Source organism: Aythya fuligula, chromosome 3 (assembly GCF_009819795.1).
Source record: "Aythya fuligula isolate bAytFul2 chromosome 3, bAytFul2.pri, whole genome shotgun sequence".
Lineage (NCBI taxonomy): Eukaryota > Metazoa > Chordata > Aves > Anseriformes > Anatidae > Aythya > Aythya fuligula.
The window spans coordinates 51,087,637-51,110,783 of NC_045561.1; the positions used below are offsets into that span (position 1 = coordinate 51,087,637).

The 23,147-nt window shown below is 44.0% G+C and overlaps 1 protein-coding gene across 1 annotated transcript; it reads left to right on the top strand.

Moving 5' to 3' along the window:
- Window positions 1-3,256: 3,256 nt before the first annotated feature.
- Window positions 3,257-21,328, top strand: GINM1 (glycoprotein integral membrane 1). The gene is made up of 8 exons (XM_032184867.1): window positions 3,257-3,373; window positions 11,371-11,430; window positions 11,617-11,713; window positions 14,309-14,460; window positions 16,453-16,609; window positions 17,361-17,491; window positions 18,878-19,041; window positions 20,421-21,328. The coding sequence occupies exons 1-8, from the start codon at window positions 3,272-3,274 to the stop codon at window positions 20,527-20,529; spliced, it is 972 nt and encodes a 323-aa protein (XP_032040758.1). The 5' UTR covers window positions 3,257-3,271; the 3' UTR covers window positions 20,530-21,328.
- Window positions 21,329-23,147: the final 1,819 nt, after the last annotated feature.

Consider the following 23,147-nt stretch of genomic DNA (forward strand, 5'->3'; position numbering starts at 1 on the left):
GCCGCCCTCTGGCGGGGCGGAGGAGGAGAAGCCGCTGGGGGCCGGGGCTGTGAGGCACGGCGGGGCGAGGGGCTGGGGGGTCACTGAGCAGCTCCAAGCTCACCCGGTCCAACCACCCCTACCACCAGTGTCCCCACTGACCAAGTCCCCAAGCACCACGTCCAGGCTCTCCTGGAGCACCCCCAGGGACGGTGACTCCACCACCTCCCTGGGCAACCCGTCCCAGTGCCTGGCTGCTCCTTCTGAGCAGAAATGTCTCCTCACTGCCAGCCTGAACCTCCCCTGGTGCAACTTGAAGCCATTCCCTCTGGTCCTGTCACTGGTTATCTGGGTGAGCAGAGGCCGACCCCCAGCTCCCCACACTTTCCCTTCAGGCAGCTGCAGAAAGCAATGAGGTCTGCCCTGAGCCTCCTCTATCCCAGACCAAACACCCCCTGCTCCCTCAGCCGCTCCTCACAGGACTGAGTCCTCCAGGCCCTGCACCAGCTTCGTAGCCCTGCTCTGGACACAAGCACTGTCACCTCACGGTTAGGTTATTAGTGGGTTATCTGGTCCAGTGCTTGCCTGGAGCACACTGCTAGGCACGGCTTGTGGTGCCATGGGTGATGCTGAAAGAGCAAACAAACAGAATTTACTCCCTTTTAACTGATGCCATAGCATGTGCTTGGTGTTACATGATACAGCTGAAATAATCTCATTGCCTTCAAAGCACGGGATCCCATGCTAAGAATTTCAACTTGACCTTGACCTTCCTTATTTTTCATAGTAATATCAAACCATGTTATGCTATGTTGAAAATAGAAATTTAATGCAATAATAGAAGTACATTTCATACTTATGTCATAATACTGCTATAAGCACTATGCAATATTTTCATAAGGCAGTGTATGAACCAATGGCTTCATATTTTCATAATATTGATACATTTCTCCTTGGAAGTAGTCAGGCATTGGGCCAGGTTGCCCAGGGAGGTGGTGGATTCACCGTCCCTGGGGGTGTTCAAGGAGAGGTTGGACGTGGTGCTTAGTGGCATGGTTTAGTGGGTGACATTGGTGGTAGGGGGGTGGTTGGACCAGATGATCTTGGAGGTCTTTTCCAACCTTAATTATTCTGTGATTCTATGACTTCAGGCTGCACAATTTTCATCTCTTTCTGGGTGAAGCCCTGGTACTCACTGCACAATGAGTCGATCTGAGTCACAGATCTCTTGCTAAACAATTTATTTCCTATTGCTGAATCTGCCAGATTAGTGACCTGAGTTGACAGTGATCTGAGTACAGTAAAAGGGAAGCAGTGAAGGTGAGGGAGCAGAAATGTGCAGTTAGGAGTACAAAGAGATGCATGTAGGTAAGAGCAAGATCTTCTCCTTAAGTACCAGAAAAAATAGCATCAGATAACCATGTTACAAAGTGCACCTTAATAAAAAGCCAGACAGGGAATTTAAATGGGTTTCTGTTCATCATTATCCTGCTGCATGATGGTCCTGGAAACTAAGTGGGCTGGTCCTGGGACCAAGTCTGCACTTTAGGAAGTTGTATTTGCATCCTTGGTGTGCTAGTTTTCAAAGCTGTTAGTGCTATCTAGCATTTTGCAGTGTTGCAATGTTTCTGTGAGTTTATTCCCAGTCTGTACATCACTCCTGAATTGATTTAAGACTGTTTTTAAGCCATCCTGTGTGACAGTTATTGACAGAAGAAAGCATTATAGCACACATTTATTTACTCTGAAACTTTAAGAGGGACTTAAACAGCACATCAGTTTTATGCAAGCCTGCGCTAACTGAAGTTTAACTATTGAAGATGGAGAATATGAAGATGGAGTTTAATTAAGTTGAAGATGGAGACATTCAAAGACGTTCAGGAAGGAACAGGTATTCCTGAATTCCATTTCAGTGAGATGCTGAATTCCTTGAGGTGAGCTGATAACCCAGCTTGAACTTTGCTGAATCTGTAAATTCGACAGGTCAGCGAGCCTTGTTTCCTTGTACTTTTATATGCTCTGACACCATTAACTTTTATGCCTTTGGTACATTCAGTAAACATGTTAATCATCATCTTAACACACAAAACACTGGAGCATTGTAGCTTGCTTTTGTGCATTTAGGATTCACCAGCCTTGTGGGGACATAACCTCCAGTCGGAATTACGCATGGAGTGCAACACGTAGTTAGGAATGTACATAACTTAAACTTCCTCCCACCAGCACAGGCAAACGACTGCAAGTACTAACAAGAGTCTCATTCTTGTAGCTACCATCCTGTCCCCAGAGACTCTTATGTGCCCCTTACGAGACTGGGCAAAATGTCATGTTGGGGAGCTGATGTGTAGATTTTTGCCTCATTAGATTGCACAGTGAACAGATCCTTCATCTGTTTCTTTTAATTTACTGCACATAATAGATTTACAACAACAACAACAAACAAACAAACAAACAAACAAAGGCAGGTTTAGGACAGATTTAAGAGAAACTGTGTGATGTTAGAGAGACACTGGAAATCAAGACATCTGTGCTTTTATTCCTCATGCATTACTGACTGGTGTGATTACAGGGAAATCAGCTGACCAATTTTATTTTTTCTAACCTCTAAAATCGTACTAACTACTGTCAATAAATGTATTCAGTGATGACATATTTGAGGTTTTCATGTAGCACACATTTCGCAATATGAAAATTTCCCTTTCCAACGCCTTGTACCTCATGCCGGATGTTTGCACCAGCGTGTCACGACGGCACAGCGCACATGAAATAACAAACCTCTGGTTTTCATGCTTTGTGTCCACTGCCGGCTGTGTGACTCACAGTGCAAGATGAAGCGGGGCCACAGACTCCTTCACCCACACGTTATTGCCGTGTCCCGGGGGGACTAAAACCTCCCTGGGGTACCTGCTCGTTGCCACCCTCGCTGTCGTGAGGTTACCCGGAGACGCAGCGCCTTCCTCTTTGCCCGTGGCTTTGAGCGCTCGTCAAGTTTCCCCCTCGCCTGCTCTGAAGCCCTCCTGGATCCCAAATAACACCACCGATAAGCACTGCCGAGCCGCGGGGGCCCTTCTGAGGGGAGCCCTGAGCAGAGGGACGGCTGCAGCCGCCTCCCTCACCCCATACCCGGCTGCAGCCGCCTCCCTCGCCCCATACCCAGCTCCTACCTCCTCCCCTCGCCCCACACCCGTTTCCTACCTCCTCCCCTCGCCCCACACCGCCCCGTCTGGCCGCCCGTCCCCCGTCCCCGCCCCGCCGGCGGTGTTTCACTTTGTTTTCGTTCCCGGGTCGCAAGATGGAGGCGGCGCGGGGCCGGCCCGGGCTGCTGCTGCTGCTGCTGCTGCCGCCGCTGGCCGCCGCGCTGCTGGGCCCGGCCGCCGCTCCGCAGCTGGGCCAGGTACCGGGCCGGGACGGGCCGAGCCGGGCCGGGAGGCTCCGCGGAGCCCTCCGGGGACCGGCCGGGCTGAGGGGGGGCTCGGCTGGGTGGAGGGGGGCTGTGCGCCGCCACCCCTGCCCGCAGGCAGCGCCCCGCCGCCCGTAGGCGAAGGGCGAGGGCAAGGCTCGCTGCCCGTGCCCGCAGGGCGCCCTGCGGGGGGGGGTAAATGCGATGTAAAATGCCCCAAAAAGAGCTATAATGGGGGGTGGGGGGGTATTTGGGTGCGGTGCGCGGGGTGCCCGGCCGAGCCGTGACGACTCGCTGCTCCTCCCGCTGTCTGTGCCCGTGAGTGGGACCCGCAGGCGGGTGGGGGTCTCTCGGCACATCGCGGGGCGCCGTGCCAGCTGCTTTTTTCCTCGTCCAGAAGCCGGGCTGTGTCCCGGTAAGGTCCGTTTCGAGTTAAATGTGGTGGCTTTTCGAGGCGCAGAAGGACTGCTGTGGTGCTGTGCGGGGATGTGCTGAGGGGGGATGCAGCGATGCGCCGTGACGGGGGGGAGCTGTGGCCTCGGGGCTTACAGAAGAGAACCGGCTGCTTTGGTGCCTGTGGTTAAGTCGTGACTAAATATCTTCCTCAGACCCTAGGAATCGTGACCTGCCAGCTGTGAGATCCCACAGAGGGAAGATGGGGTTCGTAGTCACTTGCCTAGCCATAGCAAAATTGCTGTCACGGGCACGAATTTATTACGGCTTCTTTTCCTCCAGAGCTCCTGCGCTGGCATAACGCCATTCCAAGGCAGCCTGGTGCAGGCCCTGCGCTGGCACATCCTGTGCTGCAAAGCAGGATCCTGGGCTCGCTTCCTGGTCCCTGCCTCTCCTGGTGAGCCTCTGAAGGGAGATGGGCTTAGCTCCTCAAAATGGGGATCTAGGTCTTCAGAGATCTATAGGCATGCACCTGTGCTTGAAGTCAGGCGCACAGAAGTACGAGAGGGCAGAGGAAGCTCAGGTACTTCGTGAATCCCCCTCTGAGGAAAGGAGAGCGATGTGGGATTGGGCAAGCAGAAGTAGCAGAGGGATATAATATAAACCTGCACCATTGCTTACCGTCTTCCATCCAGAAACTGTCATTCTTTCACACCAAAACTTCAGCTCCGTAGCGTTAAAGCTATTTCCCACAGCGGGCAATTATACGAGACACAGAGGCACATCTGCTCATGCTGTCTTAGGGTCTGAAGGTGTGAGTGAGCGTGGCGCAGGGGTGCCTGAGTTGGTTACGTGGAAGCCAGCTTGGGGTCAGAGGTAGGGTAGGTATGTTTCAGAGTAAAGCCTGTCGGAGTAACTGGGGTATAACACCTGGTGAGTACAGCCGTGCTATTTGCTTGTGGGGACAGGTTTGTCCTTTCGTGCTGTATTACTCAGGTCGTCTGCCAGCAAAGTTTTTGCCAGTTTAGACATATCTGCACCTTTTTAGCTTTATAGTGGTGTGGTGGTGTAAGTATGTGGAGAAAAGCTCTTTCAAGAGTCAGAAAGGGAACATGCACCTCTACTACTTTTTTTCAGTTTGAAATTTTAAAATATATATATAAATAAGAAGTCACATTTCCTTCTGCACTGCTTCTTTCTGTGCGTACAGGATCCTGTACGATGTAAAAGGAAGAACATGTCTTGAAAGAGTTTTGAGTAGAAGAGTTGCTCTTGTCTGAGCAGGAGCTGATTTATATTAAGTAGCCTGGTAGGAGAAGAAGGGAACAGGCAGAGCGGGAATTCAGCACTCATGGGCTGGCTTCAGAAGCAACGAGCTTAACAACTCATGGCATGGGGGCAGAAGGATCTTTCCTCAGGAAGGTTTGGGACTGCAGGTGGTCTTTTAAGCTTTTCTTTGGCTACCAGGACTGTGCACTCCATAATCCTGGGAGTATGCTGGCAGAATACTTCTGACAGCTTCACATTTTGTAGTTCTTGTGCATTGTGTGAAAGTTTACCTCCAAGTTGATGTCCACGATGTTACAAAACCTGTAATGGAAGGATTGAGGAAAGACATTGGCATTTTGGAGTAACGTGTGTGCAACCGCGTTTTGTAAGTCTGAAACACTTTTGTTGAGCTCCGGAATGTGAACGCCCCCCTTGTTGTGCAATACTTGTCGTTTCTTAAATAAGCTGTTTTGAAATCTAGGCTTTTTTTAAAAAACGTTAGCATATGTGTTTTAGCTTTGCTTTCTCCTCCTGAAATTTGCATGAGCAAATCTGGATTACAGAGTGATTGATATTAGGCATAAGTTTATATAAAAAGGCATGGAATCGTGCAACAAGATAACCGATCTTTGTGTTAAAGGACTGTACTTTTCTGATGCTAGGTCAAGAATTAGATTTTGTGTTGTAGACTATTTTTAATGTGCTGATAAAAGCTGGCTAAAAGCACAGCGGGCTGAATGCTGTGATGTTTGTTTGCTCCATTTGTCTCTAGATAATTTAGATTTAACTGTTTACTTTTGAAAAGGCTTACTTACCTACTGGAATTTTTTAGTGCAGTTGCTTGAAAAACATTTTTTCAGGCTGTTGTTGACTGCAAGAAACCTCTATGAGGATAGATTGTTTCACAACAGAAAAAAGTCATCTTCACTCCATCAGCCCTGTGAGTATGGATTCGGTGGGTGTAATGTATTTCAATCAGAGAAACTTTTAAATTGTGACACGCTGAAGTATTTCTTTCATAGCGTTATCCCAGGTTTCCTACTAACAGCCTGGCACATGTTCTGAGCTTTATAGTTAAAAGGCACCACCACATCATCTTTCCATGTATATTTGATTAAATTAAAGCAGTATGGTGCAACTGTGTCCTGATGATGTGAGACTAAGCATTCACCTTTAAAACTCCTGTTAAAATATTCATAGCATTAGTTGATTTAATAGGGAGAAAGCAAAGGCAATTAGTTCTAGCAACATATGAGGGGCAAAGGAAGGGATAAGCAGTGTTGTACTATGAGTCATGGCAAAGCGAGGAAGCTTATTTTTCTGCTTGTTCAGAAAAGTAAAGAGAAGCAAAAGCATCATTGTGTTAGATTTGTGTACTAACACGGATAGTTTAGCTTCAGTTACTTAAATACAGGATTTCATTGTCATACCCTAAATATTGTCATGCAGTTTAATAACATCAATATTTGTTTGAGAAGATTTTGTACTAAAATCTGGTAAAATGTGAGGGGCTAATTATCGTCCTGCAAACTTGTCAAGGACTGCACCATGCCTATTTCCTAACTCAGCTGTGCCCCATGGCCTGCTAAGGCTTATCCTCCAACACAGCTGTTCGGAGCCTGGTGAAAGAATTAGAACAGAGCCTAGATTATAAAAAGAGAGTTGCTCTCCTTGGAGCCAGTTCTCCATATGGACTCAAAGGGTATGAGTTTGGATGTTAGCTGTTGGTTAGTTTGAGCACTCTTTCCCACAGTCTCTTGTCATATTTATGAAGAGATTTTAGTTTTGTCCGTTCCTTGCCCGTTTGGCAGCCTTCCTTCCCTTCACGTCTCCATGCTGCAGGCAGGATGTCCCAGCTGTGCCTGCGAGGGGATGCTCTGTGGGATGCTCTGTGTGCCGCCCGCCGTGCAGCTGGGCCAGGCGCTGGGCCATCTGCTGCCAGCGCTGCCCACTCCGCTTCGCCGCCTGCCAGCGCAGACAGAGCCTCGTCTGGGAGCCTCAAGAGAGAGCAGCTGTGCCTGAAGTGGGCTGGCTGCTCCTGGCTCGGTCAGGAGATGGGCTCTGTGGGAGTGATACAGGACTTAGCAGTTACCCTGTGCTGGGGGAAGCTCTACACAGCACCGCAGCGCGTACCTACTGCCTGCCAGAGGTTTTTTCATGAATCTGTAGTCAGATCTGTTTAAAGTTCCTGAGTGATTAGACCAAACGGCTTTGTCTTGTGTGGCATTTTTCATGAAAGGCTGGGGTTTGGTGAAGCGTTCTCTGTAGCTTTGTGTGGCATTGGTGTGGGGAGTCTTTAAGAGCTAATGGATATTCCCTTTTAAATTATGTCAGATGCTTTATATATTCTTTGTCATCTTGCTCTTCTGCTACTGCTGTATTGTGCTGCCCCGCTTACCCCTCCTGGGTTCTGTCGCAGCACATGGCTAAAGAGAAAGGACTGGAAAATGATTGCTGCCTGCTTATCGCTATTGATTCAGGTTCACAAAAATCACAACATTGCTACATTATTACAGCCATAGCATAGCCTTCCAAGAAGAGAATGACATGCATTTGTGGTGGAAGTGCTGTCTGCTTTGCAGGTCCTGTGGCCGTTGCCACTGTAAATGTCACTGCCAGAGCACTAAAACAGCAATGAGAAGCCTTAGGAAAACTCAGGAGGCCCTTCTACATCCTGTAATGGCATTAAGGACGATGGGTAAATTTCTAGTGTAAATTGGAGAGTTTGGTGTGAAGGTATGCGCCCGCACAGCGAGGGCTAAGGTGCTGTGAGCGATGGGGTGGGTGTCAGTGGTAAGTTGAAAGCACAGCCTGATTCCTGGGGACCTGAATTGCTTTGTGGGGCTGTCCTTCGATTCTGACTCTCAAAGAGCAGCTTTCTCAAATATCCCAATGAATGTTTTAAATTACAGGACTGTCTGAGACTTACATGAACATTCGTGATATTGTTAATATTCAAAAATGTGTTGTAAGTGATACAAACAAGGCTTATACTCATAGTTCAGGCTTCTCCAGAACTCAGAAGAGCAATATTGTGGATTACGGCACAGGGCCCATGTCGTGCACTCAGCGGCTTTGTTATGACAGGATTGGCTTCGTTGTTTTTGATACAGGAAATAAATGATGTGGAGTTACTTACTTTTCTTAGTAGTGAGGTGTGTAGCTGTAAGGCATATCCGTAAAGATGTAAAGTGCCTTTTTTTGTTGTTTTCTGAAGTAGTGAATTGCATTATGCTAAGACAATCAAACGTTTTCTGTGTTGAAATTAAAGGATGTTTGTTAAGTCCGTGAGTCTTCACGCCTGGAACTGGAAAAACGGTGAGATGGTCCCAAATGGGAGCACTTCCTAACAGGTGGGGGTGCACCACGCAGAGCCTGCTGTGGGCGAGCCCCCTGCCCCACATTTCACTGTGTTTGGCCTGTCTTGTGGCTCTTGTCCTCATGTAGGCTCTGTTATGGGGTGTGTAGGGTCGGGGAGGTGGACCACAGCAGTTTGGTCACAGTAGGCCCCGCTGCGTTTTGGGTATCAGTTTGCGAACATTTGGTGCAGGAACAGTTGAAAACTAGTTATTTGTTAACGCCGAAACTTTGAGACCTGCTTGAAATGTTTCATACCAAGTCTTGTGAGACTGCTTGGGCAAGACAAGAACACGAGGACAGCTCAGGAGCAAGTGCTTCTAGCCTGGAAAAAATCAGATAGGCCACTACGTGTATACAGAGTACGGGCAGTCGTCAGGAGAAGAAATTGTTGGCTCCAGGTGGGAACTGACGGGCCACGGGGCTGACAGGAAGGCAAGACTATGAGTTCTCCATCGCTTGTGAAGGGTCATGGTGTAACATGGTGTAAGCTGTGGCAGAGGATTGATCTGAGCCCAGAGTTTTGGGGCGGCTTAACGAACCCGTGCCGCTGAGGGGCAGAGGCAGCTCCAACACGGAGCCTGTCTGGCAGCTCGGGCCTGCAGGGTCAGCAGTCCCGTGCCTCTTCTTGTCCATTTCTTCTTGTCAGAAGAAATCTTCTTGTCAGAAGAAATAGGCAAAAATGTTGAAATTCTGCCCATTTAATGAGCTGAAACGGCTTGCTGGCTTGGTGTAAAGGAGAGGGAAGGATGATATATAAGAGGCCTGCGGCCTTTCTGTGGCAGAGGCCTCTAGGTCAGCTCAGCTGTCTTACTTGTCTGCATCCTACGTTCTACTTTTTGTAAATTTGACAGCATGGACATGTGCCACCTAAATATTTTGATTTCTTAAACATGTAATAAACTCTTTGAGTGAAAGCTTTAAGTACATACCATCATTTATGACCGTGCTTTTGGATACTAAATCAGCAGAACTGGCAAGTGACTTGAAGAAGATGAATCCCCACACGTATGTTTCACCTTGGGCATATGGTGCCCAGTTGCTGAGCGTATCTATTTTGCCCTCTGCCCTTCATTATCAAATACAGCATTTGACTAAAACAAAGAGCAGGGGGATTTTCCTCCTTTTCAGTAGTAGCTATCTACCAGTCATTTTCTTTTTCTAGTAATCTCCGTGAGTCACATCGCTAGTGGTGAAAGAAGATTGCAAAATGCTTTCTGCGTAAAGCAGCTCAGATTTAAAGCTCAAAAACTGAAGGACTATTAAGACTGCCGGGAAGGTCCCTCCTCTGGGCCCTTTGGATTCCTATCAGGCAGAAAATAGTAGGAAGTCTAAAAGTACAGCTCCAGATGCTCAATAAAGTGCTAAACATGTAGGGGATTTTTGTGTTAAATATACAGCATTCTTAAAACATGAGGAAAAAGTGGTTTGAGGAAGTTGCAGGATGACAGAACAGATCACATCCTACTGTTATATCATTGACCCGCTTTACATATTCGTTAATAGACCTCCATTTTTCTAAGTAAATGGATAAGTTTAATATGAATAACTCAGATTTGAGTTTTGGAGAAAAGTCAGTATAAACACCCATTTCCTAGGAGGGGCATAGAAAAAGAGATTTTCTTTTTGGTCTCAGTGGCCAGAGAATTTTCCTGCTGACTTGACAAATGTATCTGAAACATCAGTGGCAAGTCATTTCGAACCAAAGGAAATTACTTTATTTTTTTAAATCTGCACTTTTTTTTTTTTTTTTTTTTTTTTTTTTAATTTAAATCTGTATCGGATTTAAAACCATGCTTGTCATATGAAGCCAGATTTCTGCTGCTTTGGGTTTAGATGTTGTTTTTCAGTTTGTGATAGTTCTGGCTACCTCAGTGCACCGATTAACGCCCATTATTTTAAGGAAATGTTAATACTGGAGCTGTACTTGAGAAGCTCTCTGTTCTGTGCTGTGTACTCTGAGTATTTCCTGCCTAAAAATCCCAAATGGAAAGTCATTCATTCTTGCATTTTAAATTTTCATGAGTTCTACTTGCTTTTGAGACACAGCTCAATTTTAGTTGTTTAGTGTGAAACTTAATTAAACTCAGTGCTAAAAAAAGGTGCTGAAGACACAGAGGGGAGTTTTCCAGAGGAAAATTAAACACAGATAGAATCAATTAAGATTCCCAAAAGGCAAATGGGGACTTTAACATTATTTCTGTGTAGATGGCTCAAGAGAGCGGTGTGGTAATCATTACCTTTGTCTGTGTTCAAGAGAGGTTTGTTTCCAGATATAGACTTTGTCAGAGCTCAGATTTGGGAGATTTGAGGTCCCATCTGCAATAGAGCCCCTGAAATGACAAGGATGAAGTGAGAGGACCGAATGAGGGAAACAAGAAATTACAGTAATTGAGGTTGGAAAGAAGGAAATAAATCCCTATTACCTGTGGGTTTGGAGGAGTCCTGTGTGGCATTATTTGGGAATGGTAACCAAAGAAAAAAAAACAGGAGTATTGTTGATGCTGACAAGAATGAGTGTTCTTTAGTATAGGCTAACATGTATTACATTATACTTCATCTTGAAGAGTAAGTGGAGTGCTTAATGCTCTTTACAGGGACCAAGAATCTGATTTTATCTTGCTTAATCAATTCTGTTTCAGTTAATATGGGAGACTTCCACTGTATCCATGCATAACAAGTTCTTCTGAGAATTTTGGTTGGTTATTAGTATCTCTATTTTAAAAGTGTATTAAAGGGGAAGCAGTCATTTTATCTCATCAATACCTTCGATTTTAAAAGAGGGAAAAAAAAACACCTTACGTGGAACAAGTAAGCATAGTCTTCTTTGCAAGGCAGAAAGCCTGGCAATGTGCTCTGGGACTGGTACATTGCCATTCTGTCAGGATAACTTGTGAAAGTTGCTTGTGGCCTGTAGCTGCTTCTGTGTTTTCTCATAGAAACTTACATCTCTTTTCATCATTGTTTTCCAGGAAACCATCAGAGTCGATGTTATGATGTTGAAAAGCAATGGAGAATTTCACAAAGGACAGGTTCGTCAGTTTTTTCATTTATTGACTATGTATGCAATGAATTAATACGCAGCGAAACGAAGTCCACATGCGAATGCAAATATTTTGTTTTGTCTGACTTCAGTCAGTATTAATTACATTCCTCTGGGAACAGAATTGTGGCATAGGGGCAGGACCGCACACTCATTCTGTCTGTCTGTCTTTCAGGTTGTTTTTAATATCACCTATGCTAATGGACAGGTATATCTAAATGATTTCCCTATGAAAAGCGGGGTTGCCCACATAACGTGTCAAACAGTAATATGTGAGTATTCTCATTGTTTTTTCCTGCTGTATTTTGATTCCCTGTTATCTAGTAACCAAAGCTTCCAAAGTCTGTGTGTTCTCATACCCTGCTAACTTCAGCATTGTAGAAGCAAGTCATTTCCCAAATTACGAGAATTTTGCTCCTGATGTGGGTGGAAAAAAATCTTACTATCTTGTTCTCAAGTCACATTCATTTGCTTAAATGTAAATGGTTTCGTCTGAAATTGAGACTGCCTCTCTTTTCAGAAGAGTGTTTTGCACTACAAGCTAGACAATGTAAACAGAAGGATGCAACTCCACCCTGCTAATGGCTGTGTCCCGAGGCTGGCTGGCATACATCCAAAAAGGGATTCAATAGCACAAATATGAATTAATGTTGGGAAGACCTTTTAATTATCTCATGCCTGACTTCACTGGACAAAGAAGTTTCTCCTGGATAGGATATTATAGCACAAATTACTACAGGTTTGCTAGTGTCCTTTAGTGGGGTTAAGGGCTTCAGATGATCTTGAAACTGCTATTTTTAACACTGATTCAGTGCTATACCTTTTTGTGAAAGATCAGAAAGCATTGTGATTTTTGAGATACACAGAGCATACTATATAATTAATTAAGCAAGAGCAATTAAACTAGTTGATTTAAGCTTCTGTTGTATCCAGAATGATCTTTTGATGGATCAGGTGCAGCAGTCTCCAGCTTGGTTTCTAAGGTCATCCTCCTTTTACATTCAGAAGTTTACTTAGAGGGTACTAATGCTTTTTCTAAATTGCTTCTCTTAGCCATGACCTTGTCTCTTGAACCCTTCCTTCCCAAATGTCATCAATTATTAATGTGACACTATTTCTTTTCTGAAGTGGGAGAGCCGTAATTTGCTCATCTGTTTTTTGGGATAGATATATTCCTATTGCTTCTGTGTTCTCTATCCTGTCTAGCATAGGATAGAATTTCTATCCTATAGATAGATGTCTATCCTATCTAGGACAGAAAAACACGGCAACGTGTCATTTACCTACCAGACAACAAGTGCTCCTCCTGTCTGTTACCTGTAAAGTGACAGTTACAGTATTTGCTAACTAAATTATCAATGACAGATTCAGGTAATGTTTGTAAAAGGTTGAAGGAATTTTGAGATACTCGTTACCTGTTAACAGAGTGGAAAAAATGCTCCTGATTATCTGTATGTAATAACAAAACTGAGCCAAAGATTCATGCCCTTGAACAGTAGAGACCAGATCTCCTGAACAGCATTCTCCTGGTGTTTTTCCACCTCAAGTTCCCACAGAGTCATGTTTAGGTGGGTGAGCATCTTCAGCTCCTATTGCATGTAGTGGGGACTGAGCAGCCTTACACAGACAGGAAAGGTTGAACACAGGAAGCCTCAGCTGCTTGGGATATTTGTGGCCTTGCTCCTTTCATGCCTGCTTGCTGCTACAGTTCAGAAAACGCTCAGCAAACAGGTCAGTACTCCAGCTTACACCTGTTGGGAGTAGCCCCTCTTTCTTTCCTGGGTCTCAGTTCCCCTGAAGGTGAGGCATGGTACCTGGGAGAAGGATACTAAGCTCATGGAGAAACATGGACAGTAGTTCTGTGTACGAGTGGAGCGTTAGGTTGTTGAATAGCTGAAGGCTTTTCAGTAGGAAGAGAGTTTGAGGTGTCACAGTCCCATGTGAAAATGGTGAGGAGTGAGGGAGGTGCAGAAAAATACTCATGAGGGAGCCAACACTTGTCTAGCACAAGCAGTGTGTGTGGGAAAGAGCTGAAGAGCTGGAACCCAGGAGCAACCTGTCTCTGGCAGCCACTTGAAAGAAAGGGCGATGCATGTCACACAAATATCTCAAGAAGGGTGATTTTGGAGAGTGTATTTGTTTCAGTGTTGAGAGGAAGAATGTTATATGAATCGAGATGTTTTTGCAGGAGGCTGTCTGGACTGTGGCATTGCTCTTATGAACTCCTTCGGACAACTGAAATAAGAAAGCAGTAATAGTGGAGCCAAAGGGTGCAGCTTAGGGTGCTTCGATGCAAACCTCAAAGGCCACATTGTTTGTGAGCTCCCTCACTTCGGGGATCGTACAGTGCTGCTGTTGTCTGCTGTGTGTATCATGAGACTGCTCTGAGTTTGATTTGGTGATCTGCTAAAAACCTTGGCATCTGTTCCCCAGAGAACAACTGCTCATAGTAGCAGTTACTGGAAATGTTAAGGACACCAGCCTAGTCCGGGCTTTGATACAATCGCTAGGACATCTCTGGTTTAGTATAGAATAGTTCAGTTAGAAGGGACGTACAAAGATCATCAAATCCAACTGCATTTGATTCATTTAAAACATTTGAAGCGCTTGCAAAATAAAATGGTGAATTCCCAGCCCCAGTTCTAAAGAACTGAAATGAAAGGGAACATGCTTCCTCGCTAGCTATTTCTTCACTAAAACCCAGCTCTAGTGGTCCTCTGTGGTTGTAATGACTTTCCCACGGAGATGCTACCTGTGCAAAGGCACATGTGCTCTATGTTAGAGTTGCATCTGTTCGCCCCATGGAGAGTTCTGCTTTCTGGCTGGGATGGTTTCTCTTTGAAAACTGTGACGTTGTGTCCTAACAGTGGAGAATGGAAGCTTGGGCAACCCAGCAGATCAGCAGCGCCTGGGAACCGTCAGCGTCCGCATCATGGTTCACGAGTGGCCTTTGGCATCCAGTTCTGATTTGCAGCTGATTGTCATCCAGGAAGAAGTGACAGAAATTGATGGCAGACAGGTAAATAAAGATAATGCAAAAATAAAAATAATACAAAAAAATAACACTTTGTTTTGAATTTAGGAGAGGCAAATAGTAACCAAGAGTTAAAAGGTTTATGTGTAGCTAGCACAGTACTGAGGAAAATGATACCAACCTGTGTAGTAGCAGAGGTGTTTCTTGAGGAGAACTCAAGTTTTAATGCTTCTGTTCTTATTTTAGTAGCTAAGAGTTGGATGATTTTCCACTAAGGTTGTCAGAATATCATTAACTGTCGCATACTTTTTCAAAATGTGCATTTATGCAAGGAAAGTCAAACTCACAAGCAATAATTCAAATAATTTCAAAGTAATGTACAATATTAATAAAAGAGGCATATGTTCATTCTGAGTTTTTCCCCATTATTTATCCCAAGCTAACAAAGCATTTCAATCACGTGGCTTGCAGCAACAACAAATGAAGCAGGTGGGCTTGTTGAGAAGGACCATCTGAGGACTTAGCCTTAGGTTATTGTGTATGTAAGCTAATTGATTGATTTGAATAAAAAACTTGATGTTGAACACGGGTTTTGAGATGAACAGAAAAAAACCACACATATCTATCTGATTTGCACAAATACTGGTGAACATGAGGGGCTACAATTGCAGCTGAGCTTGAAATGTACAGAGCCAAGTTCTCAAAATCGCCTGTACGCTGTAGTTATTTTTCTAACTAGGAAGGTTCTGGATAGAAGGAAAAGCTGCTGTCTTATATTCCGCTGCGTTTTTTTTATAGGAGGAGGAGGATAATAACAGTGATCTTTAATTAATGGCATGCCCAGCATGTAGTACTTTTCACAGCTCTACATCATGCCAAAATTTTACTCTGTTCATGAAAATGATGATCCCACTGAGAGATTTGAAGGTTTTGTTTCATTTTTTTTAATGAGGTTCTTATCCCACTGTTAGTTGGATAATGTGCTTTGTTTTATTTTAGCTGTAACACAGTAGTGGAGCTGTATTTCAGATCTCAAACTGGATATCAAAATGCATATCAGGTTTGCACAGGCACCCAGTGAGAATGACCAGAAAGCTCATGCTGTTTTCTTCCTTTAAGTCAGAAGCTTTCCATCGTTCCCCTTAGTTATGAGCTGACAGTAACAATCATCATCTTCATCGCATTGTCCTGCACATTAGGAGCACAAGGAGACAGTTGGCCTATGGCTCTGAAAACACAAGTGAAACTGAATTGTAACCCATATTCCTTTCTTGTAGAAATATCTCTGCTGCAGTTCTTGTTGTAGTCACAGACATTGGATTTCTGTCAGTTCTTGGCCTTACACTGCAGCTATCGGTGCTAGTAGTAGCTATGCTGAGTGTCTTCTGTGTAAATGAGGCCTGCAGTGATTGTTCAATGAAGTAGGTCCAGTGCAGTGCTGGTGGAGGAGGAAAACTATTCTATTTTACATCAATGTGTAATAGAAGAACTGAATATATGAATAAACAGTTTCTCTACACTGCATTGTTGCCTGCCCTGAGTGATACAAGTTCAAGGAAAAGGAATGTAAGTTTAAGGTAAAAAAATAAAAGCAGCAATGAGTGATCTCAGTGGGATTTTTTCACTTGTATGAAAAAAAGCAACACGACTGCAAAAGCAGAAGTGTCAGTCTTGTCTCAGCAGCACACTAAATGTTCGTGTGTGTCCTTTTACTACATATATCAGCTTTCTGTGCTTTCAGATGCCTCCCTGACAAGAAGAGCTATGTAAGACTTGGTTGAGAGCCCATGGATTGAGTGCCACACGTTTTTGCAGGGCGAGGGAGACCCAGTCTGTTTAGCCTACGTTTTAATGTGGCATAGGCTGTGGAAGCATGTTAAGTAAAAACAAAGAATACTGACTCATGTTACAACATCTGTATGTCTCAGTCATAATGGCTTGGAGCTTTCTGTCACATATTGGTTTTCTTTGCCAGCCTACTTCATCCTAACTGTAAATTCAGTCAATTTAAACACGGTATGTTTGCCTCTCTTGCAGGTTCAGCAGGAAGAAGTAACAGAAATAGATATTTTAGTGAAGGACCTGAGAGTACTTAGACATTCAAACTACACTGTCCCTTTGAAAGAGAGCATGCTGTATTCCATCCCAAGGGACAACGACATGCTGTTTACACTCCCCAACCTCTCAGGAAAAGGTATCTCTCTTAGCTGTTAAATAATATTTTTAACCATAGTTAACACACTGCTGTACAGGGCAAAGGAACAACATTATTCTTGTGTTTTGCATAGTAAAATAGTTCTGGATTAACAGGGAAGTATTTTTTACACCTAAATTCCACTCTTCTACATCCTGGTTATTTCATTTTGTTTTTAAATCTGTTCTCTTCTGAATTACTTGGTGCTTGTAAACCTGCAACCCAGACATTCACATGAATAAATTTATCTCTTTGCTGTTATGGAAATTTCTGTAAAGCTCCCCCCTTTTCCTGAGACTGAAAGAGAAAACTGCAAAGGAAATACCTGTCTGGGTCACTTCCAAACCAGAAAGTGGTTATTAAAATTGAATTACTTTAAAGCAGGAGAAGCTACTGGATACCTTAATCTTATTTTGGCTTAGTTTAGTCAGAAACTCAAGGATTTCACAGGAGATTAATATTTTTTGTCTAGTTAATTACTTTTTAAACCTGGTGACAGCTGAAATTTTGCAGCTAAGGGCACATCTAAAGGCTGCATTGTAACACTGCTGCTTCTTACCAAGTTCACTGCTAAAGTTAAAAAAAAAAAAAACAGTTTTTTAATTAAAAAAAAAAAGTTCCTTCTGTGATCTTCCTGTAAACTTAGGATAGTTGTACCGTAAAGATAGAAAGGCAGCATGTCTTCGCTTTCTTGATTAGAGAGTCAAATTAAAAAATAATCCTCCCAGTAAATCCGTCTTTTCTTCTTTAGATATTCAGGACCCACTGCAAACCACCAGTCAGTACCTCATCCGGCAAGCAGAAACTACAGTGGATGAGGAGACGTTACCTGGCAAGCTACCAGAGACCCCTCTTAGGATAGAACCTCCATCTTCGTACAAGGTAGGGCGCATTTGGTGGTAGTGTTTTAATTCTAGCAGCATAGCATGGACAAAGCAGACGGTTCATCAATATTACAGTTTTAGGGAACAGTCTTCCTTCACTATTTTTAGTATTGTCTTCAGCAGCATGTACAAATACCAGGTTTTCCTCCTTCTTGGATATTTACAGAACAAACCACATAACAGCATTGTAAGGATTCAGATAGGAGGATTTTCCTTTGCGTAAAGGCCAACCAAAACATCCGTTTAAAGATACTAAGAAGGTGTGTAACATTCCTAGACCTTCGTCTTTGGACCTCTATTTTTCATTTGAAAAAAAGCAACCTGGCATATAATAACAGATTTATCAAGGAAAGAATTGCCGTTCCTGCTTAGCCTAGTAGGTGACTTCTTAGATGACTGTTTTGCTGCTTTGTAGTTGTTGAAGGACAGGATTCTCAGTTGTGTAAGGTATCTAACACTAACTGATTTCCACAGAAGTCTAAGAAGTCCCCGCAGCCAAACACTAAGAACAATAGGCTGTTACAGACAGATTCTAGGAAACTGTAAAAACCAAGAAGAAAAACAAAGCAACACCATTTCTAAATTACCCTGTAGCAGTGAGAAATTGTGGGTTTTTACTGCAGCTGAAGTCAAAGAAGTGTCTAAATCCTGAAATGTTGCAACCTCACAGATATGTCATGAAAGTAGATTGTGATATCTCCATTATATGAGCCTATTTATAATGATTTTGACTCTTGTTGAGCTCCAAATGACTTTTTTTAAAAATACGTATTTTTTTCTGGCATTGCTTAGAGGCGAATGCTGGCCACTCTGGGAGATGAGCCATGGGTCTCACCCCTAAGAAACACAGTAGCAGCTTGAGAAGTTTCAGTTCCAGATGAGGTAGAGTTAGGCTCCACACCCTCCTTTGTGGCTGAAAGAAACACATTACAACATTACAGTATGCTGATTAAAGAGGATGGCAAAAATAGTATGCTGAAAGTTACCTGCTACCCCTCGCGTGGGCTTCTTTCCCTGCTCTTACCTATAGTTAGGTAATCATAGCTACCCTAAGCCTAGGCCAAAATAGCCTATCCTTCACCTTCTTTGTTCAAGTGTCCCTTTATTTTCCCTTTCCTTTCAAGGGACTCCTCCAGGATGAATCACTTCCTCAAAAATTAAACCTCCAAATAGAGTAATTCAGTTGGAAGGTACCAAACTTTGTAAAAGAAACAGGTTTGAGTCACCAATCAACTCCATCCTGCTTTTACATATACTTCAGCATATTTATTTATCTATCTATCCGTAAAGTTATCACCGTGCAATGTGATTCAGGAGTAGCCACAAAAACTGCACCTGCTTTGTTTTGCAACCTGTCTTTTTCTATCTACCTGCTTGGTTGTAGGTGATGTGCCAGTGGGTGGAAGACTTGAGAAAATGGCTCTGCAGATTCTGGTTTCGATCTTTACCCATCTTCTTTAATTTGATGGAAGTCATTGTGGTTGGAGTCGTGGGAGCAGCTCTCATTCTGAAAGTCTTAAAGGTGATTTTCCCTTCCTGTGAAAACAAGTAAGTAACTTCTGCATTTTTTTTTCTCTGATGAAGACAAAGCACTACTAAAAAATCTTTTAATTTAGAAACAGACTTGTTGTTTAGGAATACTGGGGCAACAACTGACTAAGAAGGCTGCCAGTAACTTTCCATTCCAGGCGGCCTGTTGATGCATACATACTTCAGAGGAACACAGGCAAACCTTTCATTGGAAATGTCTTAAGCTTGGTTGTCATAATGCCAAATTTTTATCAGATTTTCTAAGGACTGCGTTTTGAGACACCATTAACATAGCTCCAAGAGAGGAAGGTAGAAGCTAGAGCTAAACCATTCCAGTCCTAAATCTTTCATATTGACTAGTATAAGAGTCATTACTGTAGCTATGAAAGGTCTCAAATTTGGCTTTGCAAATTTCTCCAAGTAGGATCTGTCTGTATAGGCAGCTTATAAACCATAGGAAGTGGCGGTATCATTCGTGGCAAAAGGTTATGGATCAGGTTGGTTGTCTGTGAGTGGCTTTATTCACTCAGCTGGGATGTTTCCAGCAACACACATATTTTTCAGAGAAGCAAGTTTCCCAAACAAGGCATGGAAAGATAAAGTGGTAACTGTAGCTGAGAATCAGTATAGGTTTAGTGCTGGAATGGGCAAGCACGAACGTTTTTAAGCAACCCAAGTCAATTCAGCAAGCCCTAATCCTTGGAACCATATGTTCTTTCAGGAGAAATGACTGACAGCAAAGCGTGCATCCTCACTCTGAGCAAGCACAGCTGATATTCTCAAATCATACTGACCAGCTGTGCTTCTGAAAAGCTCTGAGCGTGGTTAATTTATGTATCTACCACGGGATAAGAATGGTCTTGGTGCTTCCAACAAAGCTAGGAAAATGGAGCGTTGGCAAATTGAGAAAGCAGATCCCCATGACACCTCACAAAGCGTTCCGTCAGACTGGAGTACTTCTCTGACTGACTTGTTAGAGGTACAGAAAGCGAAGAGAGTTCATAGCGCAGCAGCAAGTAGCTTAATACTGCCACGTTTGAAGCCTTGAACTAAGCAGAACTAGAAAAAAAGTTCTAACCAACGTAGTCTGTTCAGCCCAGTGCCTGACGGTCCGTCCATGGCAGAGGAAGCACAGACGAGAGGAAGCCGCGTGCAGGACTTTCTTGTTCAGTTGGAGTACGTGCAGCTTGTGCGTGGCTTGTCCGAGCAGTCCTAGAAGCTGAAAAGCTGGGCAGTTTCAGGCTACTTTGAAACTGATCTGACAGCCTACGCTGCTGCTAGTTCAGATGCACAGACTGGGTCACGGGACCCCTCTGAAACAGGAGCAAGCTGTAATTTTTAGAACGCAGCATTATTTTGTCTACTATTGTCTAATGCCAGGTAATCTTACCTTTCAGAGGCATCCTTCTGCTGGATCAAGACAGCTTTGTACCTGTGATAACCATCAGCTTGCCTTCAGATGTTCCAGACAGGAAAAGCAATTTAGATGAGAAAGCATGTACTTAATACTGTGCTGACTTTGGAGTTCGTTTTGTTTTGTTTTAATTAATGAATTTTTAGTTTACTTGAAATTTGGCACTTGATCTTAACCCCTTGTTTCCTACAAAGAAAACTTACGTCAGTTGATTATTTGGCAAAGGGACACAGGCTGAGGCCCAGAGCTGACTCCCCTGTGCCTCTCCATAAACATCCAGCCTTTTTCAGAGCTTCAGAATAAAACATCTTTCTACCCTGAGGGTTACCTTTGGTTTTAACTTCTGTGAAGTCACTTCTCGCGGCTCGAGTCCTGATGCTGGCTGCCTTCACACCCACAGATAAACCAGTTCAGCTGTCCTGTAAGTAGGGAGCTGGTGAAATTCAGGGCACCCTGAAGTCTCCAGATAGCGTTCTTCAGAAAAGGACAGAGGAGTTCCACAAGCATGACACGTGCCTGCAAGCTGAAACAAAGCTGCCCAGCCTGGGTTTGTATCTCATAGGGTTGAGCGTGCCTTGCAAGGGAAGTATCACTACCAACATCTGTGTTGCTTGAGTACTTTGACGTACGTGCAAAACAAAGCTTAAAAAAGGCAGATTTGTATTTCAAGCACTTTATACTTTTATGGCCCCTTTCGCTCATAAAAATTGTTGGCACTTGTAACGTGGCTTGTTCACAACGTGCTTTTTGTATTTGTGACAGCAGTACTGCGCAACATCCCAACACCCCCCTAAAAATGTACAAAAGTACTGGCTTACTAAGTAGGCTCAGTCTTCCCATACTGATTTGTACTGTTAACATTTTTCAAATAAACATTTAAATTGTTTATTAGACCGTGGTTATGTGCATGCCTCTTTTGCTCCATAGAGCAGCAGTTTGCAGAATGTATTAGATCCATGGCACTATTTGGTGGTGGTGGTGTTTGGTTTTTTTTTTTTAGTTTTTAATCGTTCTAATTTACAGAAGACGCTCAGGCTCAGTGCCCTCAGGGAGTAGGCCCCTGACCCTTGCCAGCTGTCCAGCGGTGGCTGACAGTCCAGAGTCACACGCAGCGCGTTCCCTGGGTTCTGCTGCAAGAGCCACCACAATGGTAACACGACTGTGTAAAACCTAAGTGGTGCTGGAGCTAGAGGCACCTCGACTAAGAAGGAAATTTGGTGACAGAAAACATGACAGGTGAAATGTAAGAACTCTGTTAAGACCAGCCCAGGGATGGTGACTGCACAGACAAGAATTGCTGAAGCAAGCCTTTAACAAAGCCCTCTTCCATGTATGTGGAAGTGTTCCTGCCACTTGGCACAAACAGACCTAGCCACTTCATTACCACAGTTCAAACAGAAGCACTGTACAAGGCTGAAAATTAAGGAAAAAATGAGGGAGTGGCCAGACAGCATAGAAGAATTTTTCCTTATTGCACAAGCACGGGATGAATTCAGTACAGATGGAAATTGAGCAGCTGTTGGCATGTGCTCATTGCATCCTTACTTGTGAAACTATAAACCAAGCACCTGCACAGCAACATGATTTAACGCTGGTCTAAACAGCTGCGATATAAAGGAGTGGTTAAGCCTGAAGAAGTGTTGGTACTGCTTCACAAATTAGCTGCTTTCCAGACTAAATAATCCTCTTTTTTTATGGATTGTGTTCTACAAAGTTACAAGGCTCAAGGAAAGAGATATTACCATCAGTTGCAGGAAATTAAGTGAAAAAATAGTGTAGATCTTAAACAGAAGCTCAGTATTTACCAGACAACACTGCTGTGCTACAGAGCCGGAGCTATCGTCTTAAAGAGTGTTAGTGCCACTGTTCTGCTTTAGCAGGTCCCTGGTTTTCCTGAGTCAAAAAAATTTCCTGCCTCCCGGAGGAGCGCTAGTTTGAGCTGGGACAAGCCTGAACCATTTTGTAAAGCAATTTAAAAACTCCTTACCATAGCCAACAAGTTGGGAAAGGGCAAGAGGCCTGCGCACCAGTTGTGTTGGGTCACAGTTTCCAGACACAGGAGTTGGAAGCGATTTAAAAACAAAAAGTTACTGTAGGAAAGTAGTAGGGTTTTTTTCTGGTCAGTTGGCTGGTTTGTCTGAGAGGCATTTCTGGGTTCATCACACCAGGTCCACCACGGGACTCAGGCGCTCTCAGCACTACCTGCATCTCCGCGTTTTCCTACCGTGCCTTGTCACCGGGCCAGCGTGAAGCCCCTTGTCATTGTGTTGAGCTGTCACTCATGACCTAGCGGTGAATTTTAAGTACATTAACAAGATGTTCGTGATAATGGCATTTATAGAACTGTGCGCTTGGGGCTCCTTTGCCTTCCCCTCTGACCCCTGGTTTTCATTACCATTTGCCCTTTGCACCTGCCTTGCAGCACCTGGAGAGGCACATAAGCTCTTTCATTCAGCACACGCCTGCCAGCTGAAACAAGTCTCCGTGTAATTTGACTCATGGGCAGCACGGTGCTTAGCTGCAAGAACCGCAGGCAGCAGCGCTGAGAGGAGCTGGCTGGAAGGAGTGCTTCCAAAATAATGGGTATTCTGAAGGAGATAGACAGAAATCATGGATGTTTCGGTTACTATGAGAACTGTTAAAATCTAACGTTATAACCTAAATGGTCACTGTAGAACCACGCTCATTCTGTCCTGCATCACAAACCATT